Here is a 22,239-nt window from a genome sequence, read left to right as displayed (position 1 = left end):
GAGGGCCTGGAGCCCAGGAGCAGCTCTCACATGCTCTCCCTGCACACTCCAGTGCATTTGGGTACAAAGGCTAGAGGGCATTCATGTCAAAACACAGCGCACCCCTCGGGAGCTCCTGTGGATGGCCGGGTTTTCTGTGTGAGTGATAGGATAGGATCTGGACCAGGAGTGCGAAGACCCGGCTGGCAGGAGGGTCTGCTGGACTGAGAGAGGAATGGACCCACCTTTCTCACCTCCAACATGAAGGATTTGGACATAATCAAGCTTTAGGCTTATTCCATATGCAAATGCTATTACTCTTGTGAAGTCTATTGACAATTGTGATATTCTTGATTTTATCGGTAACATTAAATTGGATAAAACCTGCAATAATCTGAGACACAACCACAATTTTGGCTCCTTCTCTTCCCTAGTTGCCTGAGGAGATTTGGGAAGGCCTTCATATCCTGCTATCCACTGTAAAGAATAAATGTGTGTGAATTCAACATGGACATCACATCAACATGGACATGCACATATACAACATGCATGTAAGTTGTATGTATTTATGACTTGCACCTTAGTATAGTCGAAGCTCATTCTCCTCAAACAGAATGCCAGAATGTTCCAATGGACCTGTACACACCATGAGAGGGTGCAGCTAGCTCATGGTGACCATGAAGACTCCGCATTGCACACTGTGTGGTTATAACGCCCACGGTTAGAAAGGTCTCCTTCACAGATTATTGTTGGTTTTGGGGAACTCCAGGCTCAAGGACAATAGCCTGCTGGCTGCCATTATAGCCTCAGCCTTAAAAGAATTCTGTGTTCTTTGTTCAGGCTTAGCAAATACTTAGGGACTTCTAGTGACATCCAGGAGGGGATCAGAGCTACGATCGTGGGGTTTGAGCTCCAGATGGCACCTTGGGAGGCAGGAAGCCGCTGGTGGGGACGAGGTCACAGGGTGACCAGTCCTTGGCTCTGTGCTCTTGACAGGTATGGCTCCTTTCAGAGTCTTGTGAAAAGGGAGCAATCATGCATTGCTCATGGGCCTCTGTAAGACCTGATAACAGAGTGCTCATCATAGTAAGTACTGCACTCCTGGGGGTCACTGTGATGTCAGAGCACCCTGTCCCAAAGAGTGGGAGGAGAGGTTCTGGGCTCCCAGCCAGCTCGGAAAGGGAGCACTCCTCACTACCTGCCTCCCGGTACTTTCTAGAACTTTGGGATTACTGGCCCCACCCCCACAACCCAGTGGGTCAGAAGTGGGAGGAGGTGAGGGTGGGGACTGAGCACTCCTGTCCCCTGACCCCCCATGTCTTAGTGTCTCCTGCACCAGGGCCTTCCTTCATATCCTGTTACCACCCTCAGGATTTATGGTGAGTCATCAGTCATTAGCAATTGCCAAATGCTCCTGGTCTGTTGAGGGTTTTTAAACATGTTTTTGATTTTTTTAAAGAAAACACTTATAATTGTACATAAGGGTGTATGAGTTTGACTTCACAGTCTCGGTTGAGCCTCATACAATCACAGAAGAATGAGCCAGGTCTTCCTTGAAGACCTGGTGCCACCTGCCCTCATCTGACTCCCTGGCTTGAGGTGAAGCCGCTGCAACCTAGCCCCTCCCGCCCTGTGCCTGGCCCTCCTGGCTCAACGCCCACCAATTCTGTTTTGCTTTACTTTTTGGTAATAATAAAAAGGAAGTCAATAATCAACAAGTAACTATAAAAATCACTAAAAACAAATAGTAATAAAAATATCTGAAGTTGTTTCTAAGCCTTAATCCATGGTACAGATTTTCCAAATCCTATCCCAAAACCATTTACTAAGTGCTCACTCTATTTGTGAACTATCTGTTCAAGGTCACCTGATCAGTAAGAGGCATTGCCAGAATCTCAACCAAGTTCTCCTAATGCTTAAACCTGAACTCTGCTCCAATCTGCTTCTGATACCCACTCACTCTGAAAGACTAAGTTAAAGCGACTCTTAATTTTTAAATATGAGGAACAATTTAGATGTTTCTAAGTATGGGATTGGTTAAATACATGATGATGTATCTCTTCACTGGAGTAATATCTGCATATATGTAATAAAAATGACAAAACTCATTGGCATGGAAAAATGAGATACTGTTGAGTGAAAAAAGTTTATACATTAGCACATCTAATAAAATTCCACTTTTGTGGATGCTCTTGATTCCCTCCCATATTTAGAATCTATCTACCCAGAAAAAAATCTGGAAAGATATAAAACATGTTTAAAAATGTGATTACTCTGTTAGAGGCTGAATGTTTATGTCCTGCTCCCCACCCACAAACTGATATACTGAAGCCATGGTCCCCAGTGTGATGGTGCAGTGATAACCAGCAGACGGGACAAGTGGCAGGTGACCGGGTTAGATGAGGCCCTGAGGACAGAGCCCTAGTCTGATGTGACTGGTACCCTTGTACAACTAGACTCCAGGGAGCTTGCTCTCTCTCCTAATGTGCACAAGGAGATCACGTGAGCACGCAGGGTGATGGCAGTGTATTCTGAATGTCTTTCTCCCTCATGGAACTGAGGTGTGCAAAGGCAGGGTGAGTACTGATCCTTCTTCATATCTCCAGCCACTAAAGTGGTGCCTGGGCCCCCATATGGGCTCCAGGAACACTTTTCCATAGAAGAAAAGGAATAAAAAGTATTCAGACATGCGTATTCCTGAGCCACCTCTGCCTATTCTGGTGTGAATGAATTCTGTCCATGGCAAAGGGCGGGATGGGGTGAGTGTTGGTAGGTCTCTCTTTTCCTCCAAGAAAAGAAGTGACCACAGTAATCAGCATCCCAGACATAGCCCGCATGCTCCTTGTGAGGCCAGAGCCTCAGGACAAAAGGGACCATCTAATGAAAACTTATGAGTATAAGAGTTGCCATGGGAAGGCGACTGAGCGGCCACTTTGCTGTGGAGAGCTGCGAGCACGGACAACCTCCACCTGCAACCCTGGGATGACCCTCGCCATTTGAAAAGCACCAGCGGCCACTTTATTGCGGGTCAGATAATAGTTCCAGGCACCGCCAGGGACCGACGACCCCCACTCTCCAATCTGGACTGTCTCAAACTGGAATGCCTCACCATGGAATTCCAGCGTCCCCCTCCCCACCGAAGTGGACAGCCAATTGAATCCTGCCACCATCCAAAGATGCCCCTACTTGGCTATCAGCCCACCTGAGCTCAAACCCGGAACTCCTGCACCCATAAAACACCTTGCTCTCCCATACCAGATGAGACTTCCCTGACTCCCTACTCCAGAGTCACGGAACCTCGCCCGGGGATTGCAGACTCCAATAAAGGCCTTCTTGGCTCCATAACTTGGTCTCTGTCTTTCCTCTCCCCTCTGCCTCCATCTACTAAACCTTACAATGAGATTTCCAACAAATCTGTGTACTTCAACTTAGTCATGTTCTTATTCCACTAACTGTACTGTGTCCGGCTGCAACTGGTAAATTGCCAATTTGGCCTACATGAATGATCTCCTTCAGCCACGGAAGACCTAATGTGGTCTCAGCTTTACTTCATGTGAACTGGTGTCTTTCTATGAATTCACTTCCACCCAATGGCAGAAAATGATACTGCTATTAAAACACAAGCACTCTGTCTAGCTGCTATTGCCACACTGTTTACAGCAATCTGGGCTCTCACCCAAAGTGACATTAGAAAGGTCTTCTTATCGCAAGCTGGTTGGCTTGATCATGGTCATTATTGATATTAAACACCAGACTTAGTCTTCACAGCTGTTCCCCTGCATCTGCACAAGTGCATTTCTCAAATGCATATTATTTACATGCTGTGGGTCTATTACTGATCACTTACACAATGAACATGACATCCAAAAAGTAGACGGCGTAAAGCCTGCCCCTTTTCTACAACCTCCTTATTATTGGAAGACTAACAACAGGTATGCCTTTCCTTACAGACTTCTTGGCCACAGGCTTCTGTGATACTGTGATTTATAAGAGGAAATAATGTATTTGGTCTTCCTCCTGGTTTCTGGCACCAAGCAGCTAAAGCCTTTGGAATTTCTGGTGATGAGAGCAATGAAGGTGTTTTTTGTTATGTTAACAAGATGACTTGGAAATCTGGATGGGGGCTAGTTGCCTGAGGAAATGACCAGCCCCAATACCCACCTCAGCCCCATCTGGGATGGGGGAGGGGATGGAGGAATGTTCCCCAAAGGACAACAGACTGAGGACTGCTGGATTAGGTTTTAACTACACTTGTGCAATTGCCTGAGGGTACAGCTGAACCGAAGGCCCTTGTAGGTGACCCGGCAGCCACAGGATCCCTGCAAGGTGCAAAGGAGAGGTCTCTTAAGGGATTCCAGCTGACCTTTCACCTGCTAGGAAAAGCCACAGTTTTAGCAAAGTTGACACAGTAGAGTGAGGTACTTGAGTTTTTAGGAGCAGAGACCTGTAAAGAAAATCCTTGTGATAGGCTAGTTGAAGCATTTGCTCTGGACATCTGATAAGTGTGAGTGGATGCAGCCTAGAGGTATTCCCAGATAAACAGCTATTACCCAGTGCATCTGTCTGTTTCTAAACTGATGGCTGTTCACTGGTTTCCATTCAAGCATAAAGGCTCATGTGGAGCTTAGAAGCAATATTTACCTTTATTACTTTACAGGATCCCAGGATGTCACTACTCTGTGTGGACTTTCATTGAATGAAGTTAGGTGACCAATAGTAGGCTGCCTTCTCAGATGTTCAACCCCTTTTCTCTTCCCTCTCTGGAAATAACTGCATGTAAATATGCAGATGTGGGGAGAGTGGTGCATCTGGGGAGGCCAGGGCAGGCCTGCTCTCTTTCCTCATACATGTTCTAGGCATCTCTCCATCCGGCCGTTCCTGAGTTCCATCCTTTTATAATAAACTTAACCTAGTGAGTAAATGGTTTCCTGAGGTGTGTAAGTCACTCTAATACATCAGCCACCTAAGGATGGGTTCACGGGAACCCGTTCACAGCCAGTGGGTCAGAATTGGCATCTGAAGTAGGCTGAGCCCTTAACCTGTGGAATCATCTGATGTTATTTCTGGGTCGATGGTGTCAGAATGGAGTTGAATTGTAGGACCCACAGCTGGTGTCAGAGAATTACTGGGTAGCGGGGGACAAACCCCCACATCAGAGCTGGGGACCAGAATTGTCATGTCCTATGCAAACGCCTGGGCTTGACATACTCACTCATTGCTGCTTCTCAACAGCTGTCTATAAGCCCCGTTGTTTTCTTTGCACTTCTAGGACAACCTCATTTTTTGACACTAATTCTAACGAATGGAAAGAATCCTCTTCTAATCCATTCTATTATTTTAAATGGAAGAAGTTTTTGCTGGATTTTTGTTTCTGACAATGTGACACCAACAGCCATTCCTCACAGAACTACACCCTACCACCCGAAATGGACAGTCCTTGGCAAAGCTGCCCCCACTTTCATTCTGACACTTGAACATGACCTTGTAACACAAAATGGAAAATTTAATTCTCCTTCACCCTGTATACATTTTCCAACCTCCCTGAGTGTTTTTCCAGTGATAACCTCTCTCTCACCACTCATCAGTCTTTTAGCTAACATGAAACCACCAATAATAGTGTTATTATTAGATGTACTTTAACTAGAAAACATATTATCAGCAACCATTTCCTGTCTCCTAATAAAACTTCCACGTTAATTCCAAACCCAAAGGCTTTGAATTTTTTAATATAATTGTTTTCAAATTTTATTTCCTTTCTCCTTATTATACAAATCTTAAATTTACTTCTATTTAACTTCCCTGAGTTCCATGACAATGAAAACACTAATAAAGACCAACCAGAACCCCCACTATCGCCTCACACAGCTATTCCAATTGTATCCCTACAAACAATCCCAGCATCATAAATTACATCAGTAATTACTCCTATGCCATTAAATTTAAATACCTGCTCCACCTCCCCAACCTTTACAACTCACAGAACTACTAACATTTCTATTAATAAGTCCAAAAGAAACATTCCTGAAACAGCAGTATTAGAAACTCAAACCTCAGGGTATTCTTAAGGAGCAGTAGCTGTGGTATAGCCAAAATCCATCAATATTCTTCCCCTCTCTCTTCTAACCGCTAGCTGTCAGTGAATAGTCCAGGGCCCTTGAGAAACAGGGTTTTCAGAAGACTGCTGACTTTACAATTTTTCCACCCATCTTTCCATCCCTCTGATCATTCATCCACCCACCCACCCATCCATCCACCTGCCTGTCCTTCTATCTATCCAACCCCATTATTGAATATTTATTGAGCATATACTATGTGCTCTCACTAGGGATCCAGTGATGGACAAAACAGACATCAGATAAATCTGGGCTGACATTGTAATTCAGCCACTTAGTGAAAAGGTTAGCTCAGAGAAGTGCCTTGTTCTCTTTGAGTTTCTCTCTTCCTCTGTAAATGAGGGATACTAATCCCTACTTTGCCCTGAAGAGGGTTAGAAGTACCTTACGTACCAAGAGCACGGTGGGTGTTGCACACATGGTTTTGGTGGTCTCCATTTCCGAGACCCCTCCCTACCTCCCTGCTGCCACACAGGGCGCCATCTGCACGATCCTCACTCGTGGCAGCAACTAGCACCTCCAGAGTGATGCGTGGAGCTGAGGCCTGGGAGGACTTGGTGGCACATCTCAGGCTTACCGGTCCCTGAAGAACAGGAGCTCCTTCCCAAGCATCGTCACGGCATCAAAGGATGAGCTGGAGTCACAGAGGTCGGGGGTGGATGGACTTTGAGGTGGGGCGTGCGGCACGGTGGGCTTTCCTGGGAATGTTTTCCGGGGTCCTAGGATTCAAAGCAACTTGGTCAACACGGTTCCAGGAATCTAGAATCTGTCCACTTCTGCTCCAGACACCCTCTTCCTTTTTTTACATTTACTTATTTTTGAGAGACAGAGCATGAACGGGGAGGGAGGAATGGAGGGAGAGAGAGAGTGGAGGGGAGGGAGACACAGAATCTGAAGCAGGCTCCAGGCTCAGCACAGAGCCCGACGCGGGGCTCGAACTCACGAACCATGGGATCATGACCTGAGCTGAAGTCAGACACTCAACTGACTGAGTCACCCAGGCACCCCAGAGACCCTCTTTCTCTGTACAGGATGAGGTGAGGAGGCACATGGCTGTCTGTGGCGGGCAGACCTGGGTTTGGATCCTGGCTGCACTAGTTGCAGAGTTGTGTGAGAATCAGGCACGTCACTTAACCCGTCCACGCCTCTGTCCTTTCATTAGTGAAACAGGAGGGAGCAGAGGGTTTTATGAGAAGTAGTGTCTGTAAAGCACCTAACACATTGATTATCTTGGGGTACTTACGGTGTGGAGCCTATAAAGTGAGGAAAGCACTTCCCACCCTAAGCAGGCTGGTCGTGAGGATGGGGTGAGATAATGAGTCATGTGACCCTGCAGGTTGTCTAAGCCACTGAGTGGTGTAGTTGTCACACTCCCTGCCATTTTTAGGGAGACAAGATCAATGATCTGCAGATGGGTAAGAACCATATATAGGAAACTATAAAATATACCCATCCCCTCCCAGTCTCTAAATTCTGACTCTCACCTAACACCCCCCCCCCCCCACCAAAATCCCAGAGTCAATGATTATATGTTCTATGGCTGTTGGGGGATCAATGTGGTCTGGAGAAAAGATGTAGAATTTAATCGCACATCTTAGAAAAGAAAGCCATGTTCCTATCTGGTAAATAAACTCTTTGCAGGGGGGGCTGTGGTCCCCTGCTTTATTTTCACCTGTGCCGCCAACTCCTGGCAAAGTAAACTTTGTCTAAGTTGGACTTCCAGGGTTAGTAGTCAAAGCAGTGTAGAGACTGTACCGTACAGGGCCTGGATCCCTTTCACATCGTCCTTGGGCAGGTGGAATCCGAAGGGACGCTGGTACTTATAGGTCGGGTACATCAGTGCCGAGGGGTCTGTGGAATGGGCCAGGCCCAGTGCGTGGCCAAACTCGTGAGCAGCTACAGTGAACAAGTTGAAACCTAGACCATGTGACACAGAAGAAGCATCAATGTGGGGTTTTATTTTCAGTATTTTCTGTCTTTACAGGAGAATTTATGCCCAAATCCTAGTAGTAAACTCACTTTTTTTTTTCAAAACCAGGTTATTGAAAAGTCGGTAGGTCATTCTGGGGCCGAGCTGTGCTGATGTTACCTATGCTTCCTCCCTGGCTGGACAGGGCTTTGGACTGGGGAAGGACGGAACTGTGACTCAGTCCATTTTGGCCCTTGTCAGCAAAGCTCCGTCGACTGGTAGAGAAGGGCCCTGTTAGAGCTAACAGTGGTAATGAAATCTGGATTCGCCTCGACTGTGGGACTGGCTCCCTGCTGTCACAGCCTCCACCCGTGGTCGTCCACACACACTTCCCGAGGAACACTTGGAATCACAGGCACCCATCCCCAGCACACTTGTCGGGACAGTACAACCCTCAGGTCCTTTCTGAGCACAGCCTGTTTGCAGGCACAAGTGAGAAATGATAAATCCTGCACAGAGAGCCCTGTGAGGAGGGAGGGTGGCGGTTCCTCCACACCCCTGGCTGTGGGCTCGGACAAGTCTAGGCACGCTTGTGGGCGGGGCTTTCCCCTTAGGGTGTTCCCTGGTGGATTTTTGGCTTACTTGTTTTTGCTAGCCAGCCCCCCTAGTTAAAGGGTGGCCTGGGATGTTGACCTCAAGGTTTCATGGTGGAGGCCCAGAAGAAGGTACAATATTTTCCAGGTTATGGTGAATTGTGCATATATACCATTCATTCCCATAGTCCACTTCTCGGCATTGTCGAAATGGGTGTCCCCTCCCAGACCTTCTCCGGGTGCAAACGCATGGGCTAGGGTCCCTCGAGGCCCATCGAATGGATAGGAGTCCCCGTGGTCTAGACAGATGGAGAGAGAGGCCACAGCAGTCAGTCCTGTGGGAGTTTTTTGAGATATGCCTCACATTACAGGAAATGCACTATATATTTTTGTTAAAATAGATTTTTAAAGTTTATTTATTTAGAGAAAGAGAGTAAGCAGGGGAGGGGCAGAAAGAGGGAAACAGACTTAGAAGCAGGTTAGGCTCCAAGCTGTCAGCACAGAGCCTGACATGGGGCTTGAACTCAAAAATTGTGAGATCATGACCTGAACTGAAGTCAAGAGCAGGACACTTGACTGACAGAGCCACCCAGGAGCCCCTGGACAATATATTTAATTATTTGACACTCTCCTACAAATAGATTCACTTTGCAATATTCATGTTCCTTTAATTTTTTTTTTTTAACATTTATTTATTTTTGAGAGACAGAGACAGATCATGAGCAGGGTAGGGGCAGAGAGAGAGGGAGACACAGAATCTGAAACAGGCTCCGGACTCTGAGCTGTCAACACAGAACCTGATGCGGGGCTCGAACCCAAGGACATGAGATCATGACCTGAGCTGAAGTCAGATGCTTAACTGACTTAGCCACCCAGGCGCCCCTATAAAATCACAACTTTTAAAGCTTTGCTTGTTTCTATTTTCTCTATGTTTCATTGACGGCTTAAAAATTTTTTTAATGTTTAGTTTTGAGAGAGAGAGAGAGAGCACGCGTGTGCAAGTGAGCGTGAGTGATAGCATGAGCTGGAAAGGGGCAGAGAGACAGGCAGACACAGAATCCGAAGCAGGCTCCTGGCTCTCAGCTGTCAGCACAGAGCCCGATGTCAGGCTCAAACCCATGAAATGTGAGAGTGTGACCTGCGCTGAAGTCTGACGCTTCACCCACCCAGGCGCTCCCTCAATGATGGTTTTTAGTAAAAAAGGAGGAAGAACAAAACGAGGCAATGTTGTGAAGCTATGTTCACAGGTTTTCAGGATTTTAGTGAGAATACCGGGTTTTGTTAAAATCCAACAAAACAAAGCTCTGGTTCGTGGGGTTCAGCACAGTGTGGGGACCTCAGATCGTGGGCCCCAAGGTCCCTGTTAAATGGCAGCATGGCCCACACTTAGCTTGTGCTTCAAGGGCAAGAGTGCAGACTTGCACGATCTAGAGATCGAAGCTTACCCTGAGCCCGCAGCCACCTCACGGGGTGGCCCTGCTGTCCAGGAGGAACGTGAGCCTCTGTGAGCCGGGCCACGCCCAGGGCCACCTTGGAGGGCTCACCTGGGGACCTGCTCACCTTCTGTCTCCTGGCTTCTGGGCACATCCTTTCCAGGACATAGGTTAAACTTCAGATCAGGACACGAAGTCTCAGGGACCCTTGGACACAGCATGAGGAGGGAGGAGGCAGGGCCCTCGCTCCCCTCAACGACTTGGAAGCCGACAAAGCAAAGGGGTTTCATGGTCTTTCCTGCTCACTAGGCACAAGGCTCTGGAAAGGGCTCCCCGAGCAAGGTTATGCGTCCACTTCTTACTGGGGTGAGCAGGGTGGAGGACTTGGGACTCCACAATGTGTGGACAGGACAGCAGTACCCTCCCCCGCCAACCATTGCTGCAGGGAGGAAGTGGTCAGGGCCAGTGGGGTGTGTGTGTCCTTCAGTGAGAATTCAAGGTGCAGATTCCTGGTGTGCGGTAGACATCACCAGGGGGTGGGGTGAGGTCAGGCATCCCCTCAGCCAACAGGGAAGCTACACGGGACAGACCTTGTCTCTGATGTGGCCACAGCACAGTGAAAGCTGATTGGGCTGCATCCACCGAACGGCCCAGGCCAGGATGATGAGCACTCTTTGGGACCCCCTGATTCTAGTCTCTGCCTGAAGGCCATCATGACTTTGCCATGACCTTGGCCTCCACCTGTCACACCCATGCAGTAGAGGATGGTGCCCATCACTGGCACTGAAGGTTGTAGGAGGAAAACAGTTGGATTAGCAGGCAGAGCCCAGGGACCCCCACGGTACCTCCACTTTCAAAAGATATCATAATGTCCGCTTCTCCCGAGGTCACCCTGATGAAGCTCAGGGGGACAGCGCTGCCCCAGGCCTGCAAGGCCATCTCCACCGCCTTGTCCACATCAGCAGCTGCCATGGACGGCGTGTACTTGGATATTCTGTGAAGACACAAGGAACGTGTTTTCCTTTCAGTAGGCTAGCTCCTGGTGAAGAAAGGCAAGGATTTTATTGAGGTGGAGGCGGAGTTAAGAATCGAAAGGCTGAACACAAATCTACAATTTAGGAATCTTTCTCCCAAACGATTCTTCTTTAGCTTTCACATTTGTTGAATTACTGGAACAGGTGAAACAATGAGGAAAAGAAGAAGGGGCATGAGAGTTGAGATAATGTGGTGCTGAGAGTCTGGCTTTCGTGGTCACTCTATTATCTCAGATTTTAAGGAGTGTGGCCTGTGTCATTTCGCAGGGAGTGAGAAGCCCACTCTCCCCTACAATGGTTTTAGATAAGAAGAGACCTCTTTCCCCCCCAACTGTAAACTTTCAATTGTAAAAAGTAAAAACATAGAGTTTGGAGGTTTTGTAAATTCCTATTCCAAGGCCAATGGGATTTCCCCCTTTGTGGGGGGAATGTTTTTCATCTTAAAATAAAACACATCTTAAAGAGGAAACACTAGCTTTAAGCAAGGGTACTCACGTGGCCTGAAAGGCTGGAGTCTTTAAGTGCTGGGGCGACAGTGACTTCTGGAGGCAGAAAAGTATAGAGCATTTTGGGCGAACAGTGGGCGGAGCAGTAAGCGGTGCTTCCTGACACGCTGCTCCGGAGGGCAGGGGTTGGGGGTCCCAACAAGCAGCAGAGGAAGGGCAGGGGAAAGGAGGGGCCACCTGGGACTCAGAGAGAGCCAGGGGTGCGGAGTGAGGAGCTGACTCAGTGACAGCCACCCTGGGGGAGCAGACACACCTGTCCTGTTCCCCTGGCTCCTTATCTGGTCCGTGTGCCCATAGAGGCTCAGCGACCACTTGGTAAACGCAGGAACTAGTGAAGGGAAGCTGAGGGTTTTTAAAGCCTTCTGGGCAGTGGTCAAATGCACCTGTGATAACTACCGGGGACGCTGGCTCAGTAGATACACAGGTGTGAGCCTAAACCTGCATTTTGACAAGTATGCTGGTTGTGCTGATGTGGGTGGTGCTGTCGTAGCCACAAAGCAGCAGGGCTGGTCCTGGGGGCTCGAAGGGAAGGGGCCTTGTCCCACGCAGCTGGCCCTCAGCATTGGGGGAGGCACAGAGATCTCCCCCCGAGATGAACAAAGGGGCATGGACAAGTGTCCGCACCTGGAGACCGCTGAGGCAATAGAGATCACAGTCAGGCTCTGGCAGCACCTGCTTCGTGCTGGCCACGTTCCTGAGCCTCCCTGACCTTCAGATGAGCTGAGCACATGAGCCCAGTTCTGACTCTGAGATGTACACAAACAGGCACTAAGCTACGTTTTCTGTTTTAATCCTCTGGGTTATAAGGAGTTTTTCTGAGATCCAGTAGCTGCAAAGACAAAGTGCCTAAGATGCCTTTCGTGCTTTCTCTTCTTTCTCTCTCTCCTTTTAGGGGAAGGGCACTTGCTTGGGAGTTCGTCCATACTCAGTGTGAGTGTGCTGAGGGGGTTGGAGCCGTCTGAGGAATATTATCACACATTCTGAGTCTCTGAGTTTCCAATTAGCTTCACTGATTCCCGCTGTCTTGGCTGAGCTAGGTCACAGGCTACGGTTCTGCGACACAGCTAAATGTTGGGAAAGATTTCATGGTTTTATATAAATTTTTCCCGTCTTGCCTCCCCCCGTACACTTAGGAGTTCAACTCCTTTTGAGGCGCTTCTTGCCCTTGTGTTTGGATTTTTGTGGCTTTCCTGGACCACAGCAAAGTGACAACTGTGTTCAGAGTGTTACCTTATGGACTCAGGCCTGCAGCCACCAACAGGTGGCCCAGAGGAGCCTCTGCTCATGGGCATGGGTTGTCACTTGACCACAGGGACCCGGGGACTGGGTGTGCCAGTTATAAGTCACCCACCTGCCGCCCCTGCACGTGCTATTGGGGAGACATGAGCAGCAGCTGGTTACGTCCATTGTATGGTCAAAAACATGCACGACCGCGGGAGCACAGATAGCAGTGACATGCCATGATCAGAAAGCAACGTTTTGATCACCTTGGCTGTTTAGTTCTGAATGACCTACACAATGTAATACACAATAATTTGTGCATAATTATAATTTTTTAAATTACAGATTTGTAGGGCTTACTTTTTAATAAAGGCTGTGTTTTGGGGCGACTGGTGGCTCAGTAGGTTACATGTCCGATGCTTGATTTCGGCTCAGGTCATGATCTCACGATTCCACGAGTTTGAGTCCCACATCGGGCTCCACACCGATGGTGTGGAGTCTGCCTGGGATTCTCTCTCTCAATCTCCCTCAAAATAAATAAACTTAACAAAAAATAATGGCTGTGTTAGCAACCAGTTTACAGGGTTCCTGGCCTATAAAACTCCCTGAAGCGTCAGGGCTCCTGCAAGCCATTAGGCTCCACCTCTGGGCTGTTTTAACAGTCAGGCCTCATCACCCCATCCCCTAGGCATTGGCCAAATGTGCTCATTCTGAGAGCAGAGTCTGGCCCCAACCCTGGCCTGGCTCTCTACTGCCCTGGGCGGCACTTGCTCTCCGGGACACCCCACTGTGTACCCCTGTCTGCCCCAACTTCTCTTGCCCTTGGAAATCCTCACTGTTTGTGAGGCCTGAGCAAAAATGCAGGAGCAGCCTGCCCCAGTACAGTACCCTGTGTCTGGGGGTGCAGGCCCTGTGTCTGGGGGTGCAGGCCCAGGTACCCTCTCTGTCTGGGGGATGTAGGCTCAGGTGGACAGCGGTGCCTGCCTGCCTCTGAGCCACCCTAGGATGGAGGGGCCCCCCAGGAAGGAGGCCTGCTTCCTCCCCTCCACACTGGGTTCTTGTGCTCCCAGACTTCTCTGCTTAGACCTGCAGCCACAATGATCTGTTTGCTTGTGTGTCTCCCCCAAAGGACTGTGAGTTCCCTGAGGTCAGGAAGGTGTCTACTCATCTCTGTGTCTCCAAAACTGATTGCCTATTGGAGGCATTTAGTAAATCATCAATCAATTATTTTTGGAGTTAATAAAAAAGTTACTTTATTAATAGGTGAGTTTTATTTCTTCCCTCTGAGGAAATTGTTTTAAGAAAACTGGTTGGTACCGTCAGGTTATTAATCCTAGATTAGATTATTTTTCTTCAAAGACAAGTGTGTTGTCTCTTATTAAATTATTGTAACGTCAAAAATAGCCAGTCATCACGATAATCCTGAGATAATATTTTGCAGTGAATCCCCCGCACTGTCACTGTCTAAAGATCAGCCCCAAAACATCTTCCTTATGATTGTGATGAGCCACGATTTTCATACAGATTGGAAGGAAGATGTTTCAGAAAGAAAAGAGAAGAGAGAAGGGAACGAAAGAAAAGGAAAAGGAAGGAAAGAAAAGGAAAAGGAAGGAGAGGGAGTTTCTCTCTGACTGTGGAAGGACTCCATCTCATTACCTGTATGTCAAAGTATTTTTTTTCCATTTGGGTTCACCTGGGAAGAGGCGGTAGTTGGCCACGTCGGGAACTCCGCAGCGGGGCCTCTTGATCACGTCCATCGTGGACCGGTCCAACTTGCCCGTGACCCGGAGGCCGAAGAAGGCCTGCAGCTCCTTGATCTTCTTGACCAGGGAACCCGCTCCTCGCGCGGTCAGCTCGCCCAGCGGGTGGTTTCCCTTCCTCGTGTAATACTTGTCAAGATAGGCCTGGAACGGAGAGGCAGGCGGACAGGTCTGTGCACCGTCTCCAGGAGAGACTCGTGCTCAGTCAGGAAGGGACCGTTTCTCTGCAAGCTAAACGTAGTGTGGAGGGCATATTCCCGCCTTGAAAAAATTAGATACATTCACATGGATAAAGCTTTGATGGATGTATGCCGCATTATTAATATTGATTATTTTTGCATACATGGGATTGAAGATTTTTTTTTCCTCACTTACCTTTCATAGTTTTCCTATAAGGACTAGTTATTTAAGAGGAAAAAATAGGGGGCTCCTGGGTGGCTCAATGTGTTAAGTGTCTGACTCTTGATCTCAGCTCAGGTCATGATCTCATGGTTCCTGAGTTTGAGCCCTGCATCAGGCTATGCACTGACAGTGTGGAGCTTGCTTGGGATTCTCTCTCTCTCTCTCTCTCTCTCTCTCTCTCTCTCAAAATAAATAAATAAACTCTAAGAGGAAAAAATGTGAACATTTTCCCCACAGATCCTTTATTTGTCATTGAAATCTTTACCCAATTTGCAAAACCAAGACTGTTCTCCTCTGGGAGGCAGCCATTGGGTGTCACGTTTTCATTCAACATTATGCAAGACCAGTGTGTTTCTACCCATGAAGCCTTGCAGTCCAGCCTCTCATCCTACACAGCAGCAGACAATCTGTCGCTGGCGGCTTTCCACCATTGCTGTGTGGCCCGGAGCCTGCTCTCTGGGCGAGGCTTGCAGGACTGGCTCTTTGTCCCCCGAGGCAAGAAAAATTAGCCATAAATTATTTCATTTGCACATTAAGGCTTAAAACCTCTATGTTCATCATTCAAAACTCTTCTCTGACTTCCTGGCTGGAGTGGGAGAGGGTCCTGCCTGAGGCTGGCCCTGGATTTCAAGGGCCCACCTCATTGCAGGGAGACAGAGAGCAGCTAAAGATTCCAGTGTAATAGACAGAAAATCTCATATTTATATTTTATGCATGATGTATTTATTTACTACCTATGAATATTTATATGTCACATTACTTTAGCTTCTATATAAATTCTGTATATGATCTATGCTATATCTACACATTTATATATAAAAAATAAAACACCAAAAGCCGCCCTAATGTTTAACAATAGGGGTTTTGTTGGACGTATTATATATTCATGTGACATAATACTAGGCCTCTAAGATCACATTTTTGAAAAATATTTAATGGCATGGAATAATGACCAAATACTGGGAAAAGCAAAGGTGAAGTCCTTATAAAGATAATAATCATAATTTCAAAACCAAACCCAACCATATATATGTATATATATTATTCTCATGTTTGTTATGTATCTATAGTAATATAAGGTTAATATGCAAATCAGCATTTAAAATTGATATCAATCAATATATTGATAGTTACCATATGCATATAACATACTGAACACGAGTAACATAGATAATGGAAAGAAGTGTATCTGAATATCAATCTTGTTTACCTCTGGGTTGTAATACTATGGGTGACGATTTAGTTTTCATCCTTTCCTGTATCCCAAGGTTTTCTGCTATTAGTGCAGACTGTAATTGTTCAGGAGAAAATTAAAAGGAGTAAGATGCGCTCACCTGTTTGGACTAGGTGTTCTGTCTGCCCCTGGGGTCAGCCAGTCCTCACCCTCCCCTCCTCCCGGCTTTCCTGCTGGTGGTTCCTTGTGAGAGTCTTTTTTTTTTTTTTTTTTTTGAGTTTATTTATTTTTGAGAGACAAAGAGAGACAGAGTACAAATGGGGTTAAGGCAGAGAGCGAGGGAGACACAGAATCGGAAGCAGGCTCCAGGCTCTGAGTTGTCAGCACAGAGCCCGACATGGGGCCAGAACTCACAAGCCACCAGATCATGACCTGAGCTGAAGTTGGACGCTTAACCGACTGAGCCACCCAGGCGCCCATCCTTATGAGATTCTTAATGAGGGGAAGACCCAAGAGGAGAGGAGGCGGGTTAGCTTGGGGCCCCCAGCCCTGGAGCCCAGCAAGGGTTCTAAAACAGAGGTGCGACCAGTTGGTTTCACTTCCATCTCTGGGTGGGCCGTCTTAAGTAAGCATTGCGTCATTCTAGGTTTCCGATCGTTTCTGAAGATGATGGTTCTCCACGCCATTCCTCGGGTTGGCTCAGGTTGATGCTGTGATAACTCGACACTTACGGTAAGTCTGGATTGGGCTCTTCCAGGGGTAAGCTCTGTGCAGGAGACCAGGTGCTCCTGCTTTTCTGAGACAGTTTTGATTTCAAATATTTTGTTCCTTTGTTAGGACATGTGTGACTCTCACACTCTGGGCTCTAGTTTTGGTTTACAAAATATGGTCACGGAAGAGAAGATGCTCGTGATAGATTAAGTTGGAAAGAGGTTTACAACTACTCTTACAGCATAAGCCATGTTTGTAAAGAAAAATGTGTGCCAATGGATACGCACACAGATCACGTAAACCGGGACTAGTCTGAGGAAGAGAGGGGTCGCCAAAAACTCAGCAATCAAGAAAACTAATACTGAGTGCAACACTTAAAATAAAAATGAATGCAAAAAAATCCATGATGAAAAAAATACCAATATTTTAAGTAAAGACGAGGGCCAGTCCTGCCTCTTTCCCTCACTCTAATCCCAGCCCTGAGTCACAGCAAAGTGTTTTGAAAAATATAGACGAAGGGGTGAGTATTTGTTTTATCTTAGTGATGGAATTGAGAATGATTCTTTTTTCATTACCTATGTTTTATAATTTTTCTTTTCTTTTTTGTTTTTCTTAAATGTTTATTTATTTTGAGAGAGAGAGCAAGCCAGTGAGCAGGGGGGAGAGAGATAGAGAGAGAGAGAGGGAGAGAGAGAGAGAGAGAGAGAGAGAGAGAGAGAGAGAGTCTCAAGCAGGCTCCATGCTGTCAATGCAGAACCTGACATAGACTTGATCCCACAAATCGTGAGATCATGACCTGAGCCAAAACCAAGAGTTTGACACTTAACTGACTGAGCCACCCAAGAGGCCCTGTTTTATAATTTTTCAACTGTGAACATACACAATTTGTACATTTTTTTCTTAGGAAATATGCAGAAGATGCTAGATCTTCAGCTCAAAAAGTTTAATTCTGGCATAAACAAAAGGATTAAAACAGTATCCAACACAGTGCTAGGCTCAGAGTACATGTTCAGTTAATATTTAGACTTTTTTTCCCTTAGATAGAATATGCAAATTTGCTGCTTTGAAGAATTATCAGATGTCCTGAGGGCCCAGATCGTTCTTGTCAAAGTTATTGACAAGATCTTAGCATCTTTTCAGAGTCAAAACACTCGGGGAGGCCCTTAGATGTGGACTTAGCATTGCATTTGTGTTCATCTTAACCCTTGGGTGTTGTTGGCCCTGGTCCAGGATTTTAGGCACCCCCAGAAGTGTCCTATTTGCTCCCCACCTTTGTCTCTCCCTCATTGTTAAAATTACTGGATTTTAGGGTCGCCCAGGTGGCTCAGTGGGTTGAGCTTCCAACTTTGGCTCAGGTCGTTATCTCATGGTTCGTGGGTTCGGGCCCTGCATTGGGCTCTGTGCTGACCGCTGGCTCAGAGCCTGGAGCCTGCTTCAGAGTGTGTGTATCTTTCTCTCTCTGCCCCTTCCCTGTTCACACTCTGTCTCTCTCTGTCAAAAATAAATAAATGCAAAAAAATTTTTTTAATAATAAAATTACTGGATTTTAGGATTGGCTCTCAGGTGGGTTTTTTTTTTTTTCTGCTTCTTTTTCAGTGTTTGAGAGAATAAAATAATGGAGGTCTACAGGGTCAGTCTTAGCAAGCGAGTGACCCAGGTCCCCTCCACCCTCAGTTCTTTGCTCAGTGTGCTTTCCTGGCATCCTTCTTGAGAATCAAGAACCTAAAATTCAGAGTTAAGTGTGCTTCAGAACAAAGTGGAGTTCTAGATATGGTTCCTTCAGCATTTCTTTCTGTTTTGGCTACGCCACAGAACGGGAGTTGGGAGGACTTTTGATGCTGTGTGATGCATCCGAGGTTGTAACAGGTTTGGGCTGTTCTTTTAATTTCTTGTGTCTTCAGTGTTCTCATCTACAAGATGAGGTTGGTGTTTGTTTTATGGACCACATTGGGGTCAGGATCCAATGAGATTCTCAGTGTGAAAGTGCTTTTAAAGGTATTGAAGACTTTAAAGGTTCACCCCCTTTTACTTATTAATTCCTCTTCTGGAAATCTGTGCAGAAAAAAATCATCCTTTAGATCAGGATGGTGTACAGAGATGATCACAGAAACATTATCCATATAAAAATAATCTGTGGGTCCAATTAAATAAATTATAACTCACTTATATTCTGGAATATTTGTAAATCTTTAAGGTGACTTTTAGGAAAACAGTATAGAAATCAAAGTTTTCTTATGGTATAATAATCAGCAATAAAGGTAGAAACCAAATATAAAAATTAGAGTATCTCTTTGTGCACAGAAAGTAAAATCATAGTAAAATCACCTGAATTTAGCATTCTGTATTTGGAATATTTCAATTTTAATTTTTTTGTTTTCTTTAATTATGAGTTTAAAATAATGTGATAATTAAAATTTACAGGGCACCTGGGTGGCTCAGTCAGTTGAGCGTCCAACTTCGGCTCAGGTCATGATCTCACTGTTCGTGGGTTCGAACCTCTTATCAGGCTCTGTGCTGAGAGTTAGCTCAGAGCCTGGAGCCTGCTTCAGAGTGTGTGTCTCTTTCTCTCTCTGCCCCTCCCCTGTTCATGCTCTGTCTCTCAAAAATAAATAAATGTAAAAAAATTTAAAATTTATATTATTTTTAAGGACAACTTAACAACCTGTTAAGTGTTGTTTTAAATGTTGTATTGATATTACTGGTTTTAAAAAAAACAAACAAGAACAGAATAAAGCTCTGGTTTAAGAGACTAAGCATTTTATCAGTTCATCATATTTGTAGCCTTTATGCTCAACAGCAAAGCAGAATTTAATGAATTTCGAGAGGGTGTTAAATAAGTCACCTAAACACTTGTTCGTGTTTCCAAGTGTAGGTTATTGGGCTCATGGGTTTGGCGGGAAGCACTTGGAAATTTTTCTTGTCTGGTGTTTCTGGCCACAAGAAACATCCATTGCTCTGAACAAGTGGGCTGGGGGGAAGAGAGCCATGCAGAAGCTAATTATCCTGACCCCCTTCACAGCACCCCCTGGTCCGCTGGCCACCCGCGATGGGACTCAGCCAGTTGCACTGTGCGCATTCTCCCAGCTCCTGCCACAAGTCTGATGTGTCAGCCAGGCTCCTTCATCCCCAGACAGTCATGTAACTGACTCTTTCTTAGAGTTTAGGGCCACCTTGAGTGCCACTTCCTCATAGAAGCTGTCCTGGACTACTCAGGTGACAATGTCCCCCACTGTCCCAGTCGCTACCATCCAGGCTCATTTCCTCCCTCAAGGTCACTTATCACCTTGAAATAACCTTGGGTGCTTTGTTGACTGACTACGTGTTTCTCTAGCCCCAGCACCCCCTCCCTCCCCCATCCCCGTTATCCCTTAGGAACAGGGATTTGACTTGTGTGGTTCACTGATGTTTCTCTGATGCTTAGAACATACCGCACACAGTAAGCTGTCAGTAAATGATCGTTGAACAGGTGAACTGAAACTGCATGCTTTTGTATATTATTTCTTTGTTGTATTGTAAGGCTGCTGAAGTTGTCACACATCGAAGTCCCCTTATCCACAGAGGATACGTCCCCAAACCCCCAGGGGGTGCCTGAAGCTGCAGGTAGTACTGAACCCTATAAATACCGGTTTTTCCTATACATACATACCTATGATAAAGCTTAATGTATAAATTAGGCACAGTGAGAGATTAACAACAAATACTAATAATGTAGAACAATTAATTATAACAATATGCTGTTATTAAAGTTACGTGAACATGCGTTCTCTCTTTCCCTCTTTCTCTCTCTCTCTTTCAAAATACCTTATTGTTCCGTACTCACACTCTTGGGATAATGTAAGGTGATGAAATGCATTGAGGTGAATGATGTAGGCACTGTGATGTGGTGTTAGGCTACTAATGACCCTTCTGATATGTCAGAAGGAGGATCATCTGTTTCCCCGCCATGAATGACTGTGGGTAACTGAAACTGTGCAAAGCAAATAAGGGAGGAACTGCTGTATTTCTTTAAACTCTGAGTGGGGACATTAATTCTTTCTAGTCACTGGAATCTGCTATAGAGGTTTGCCCAGGTCATTTTTTTAAAGTTTATTTTTATTTATTTTGGGAAAGATACAGAATACAAGTGGGGGAGGGGTAGAGAGAGAAGGTGACAGAATCCCACTGCCTGCACAGAGCCCATTGCAGGGGTCACACTCCTGAGCCAAAATCAAGAGTCAGACGCTTAACCTACTGAGCCCTCCAGGTGCCCCTTGCCCAGATCACATTCAAGCCTGCTAAAGAGGGACGGCTTCTTCCTGCCCTGAGCTGGTGAGGGGGGCTGGTGTAGGCAGAAGAAGGCGCTGACCAGGTTCCCGGCTCCTTGCTTGAAGGTCCTTCTCAGAGGAGGGTGTGAGGGAGCCTGAGAGGGAGCGGAAGTGAGAGGTCCCCAACGTCCAAGGCCACTTCACTCTTCCCCAAGACTCCCAGCAAGTTTGTCTTCTCCCGAGACTTCCTGGTCTTATTCCTGCATAGACGGCTCAGGATCAGCTAGTTCTTTCTGTGAAGAGCCAATAGGTAACATGTTTGGTTCTGCCACACTCCGTCGCGGTGGTACAGAAGCAGTGGTGAGAAGCAGATGGAAGGCGAGGGACTGTTTGGCCCGATGACCATCGTTCTTCTGGACCAGGGCTAGGACCACGGTCTTTGGCTCCCTCGGATCAGTTCTAGCCTCAGCATGACCCTCCTTCCAAGGTCACAAAGGCTCTGGTTCCTCAGTCAGAGTGGCATGACGCATGCTGAGGGGACATCACATCTGGGAGAAGGGACCCAGAGCCAGCTGGCACCGGTGAAACACGATTTTCACTAGACCCTGGAATTCTGAGACCTGCTATCTTGAAATGAGTTTATGTGAAGTGGGCTTGAGTCTGAGGACGCTGACTTTAACAGCTCTGTTCTTGGCATCCACTCCGTTGTTTGTAAGCAGGACTGATACTGAGTGTTTCGTGCTGGGTGTGGCGGGGGGAGCTGACTAATTAGAAGGCAGGGTGGTGCTCACAGTTGGTGAGGCCACAGGGATGTGTGCAAACCAGTTCCATGGAGCCCCCACCAGAACGGTGCAGGGGTGTAGCCTGGCGGGTAGGCAAGGAACCTGGAGTAGGGCTGGGAATCCCGGATGTGCTGTCATCTGACAGACCATTGAGAGCAAGGCTTTGGTGCAGACACGTCTCATCTGCACACCGTCACTAATGTTGGGAGTCCCATCTTTAGAGGTTATTTCTTCCCAAGATTTTGTTTTTAAGGAATCTCTACACGCAACGTGGGGCTCGAACCCACAGCCCCGAGATTAAGAGTCGCACTTGCCCTAGAAATGTTTCTTCAGGATAAAGATTGCCACCTTCCGTTACATGCAAAAACCATGTGGAAG

At 46.6% G+C, this 22,239-nt stretch overlaps 1 protein-coding gene across 1 annotated transcript in view; it reads right to left on the bottom strand.

Annotated features, from left to right (window-relative positions):
• Positions 1–22,239, bottom strand: part of MMP20 (matrix metallopeptidase 20) — a 50,864-nt gene that overhangs the window by 27,828 nt on the left and 797 nt on the right. The window contains exons 2-6 of the mRNA XM_029915075.1: positions 14,445–14,692; positions 10,873–11,021; positions 8,768–8,893; positions 7,848–8,009; positions 6,670–6,811 (exon numbers count right to left, since the gene is read on the bottom strand). Coding sequence (XP_029770935.1) covers positions 6,670–6,811; positions 7,848–8,009; positions 8,768–8,893; positions 10,873–11,021; positions 14,445–14,692 — 827 coding nt within the window. The remainder of the gene's footprint in view (positions 1–6,669; positions 6,812–7,847; positions 8,010–8,767; positions 8,894–10,872; positions 11,022–14,444; positions 14,693–22,239) is intronic.

Source organism: Suricata suricatta, chromosome 11 (genome assembly GCF_006229205.1).
Source record: "Suricata suricatta isolate VVHF042 chromosome 11, meerkat_22Aug2017_6uvM2_HiC, whole genome shotgun sequence".
NCBI classification, from domain to species: domain Eukaryota; kingdom Metazoa; phylum Chordata; class Mammalia; order Carnivora; family Herpestidae; genus Suricata; species Suricata suricatta.
The sequence above is the reverse complement of the archived record's forward strand: the minus strand, read 5'-3'. Positions and strand labels throughout refer to the sequence as shown.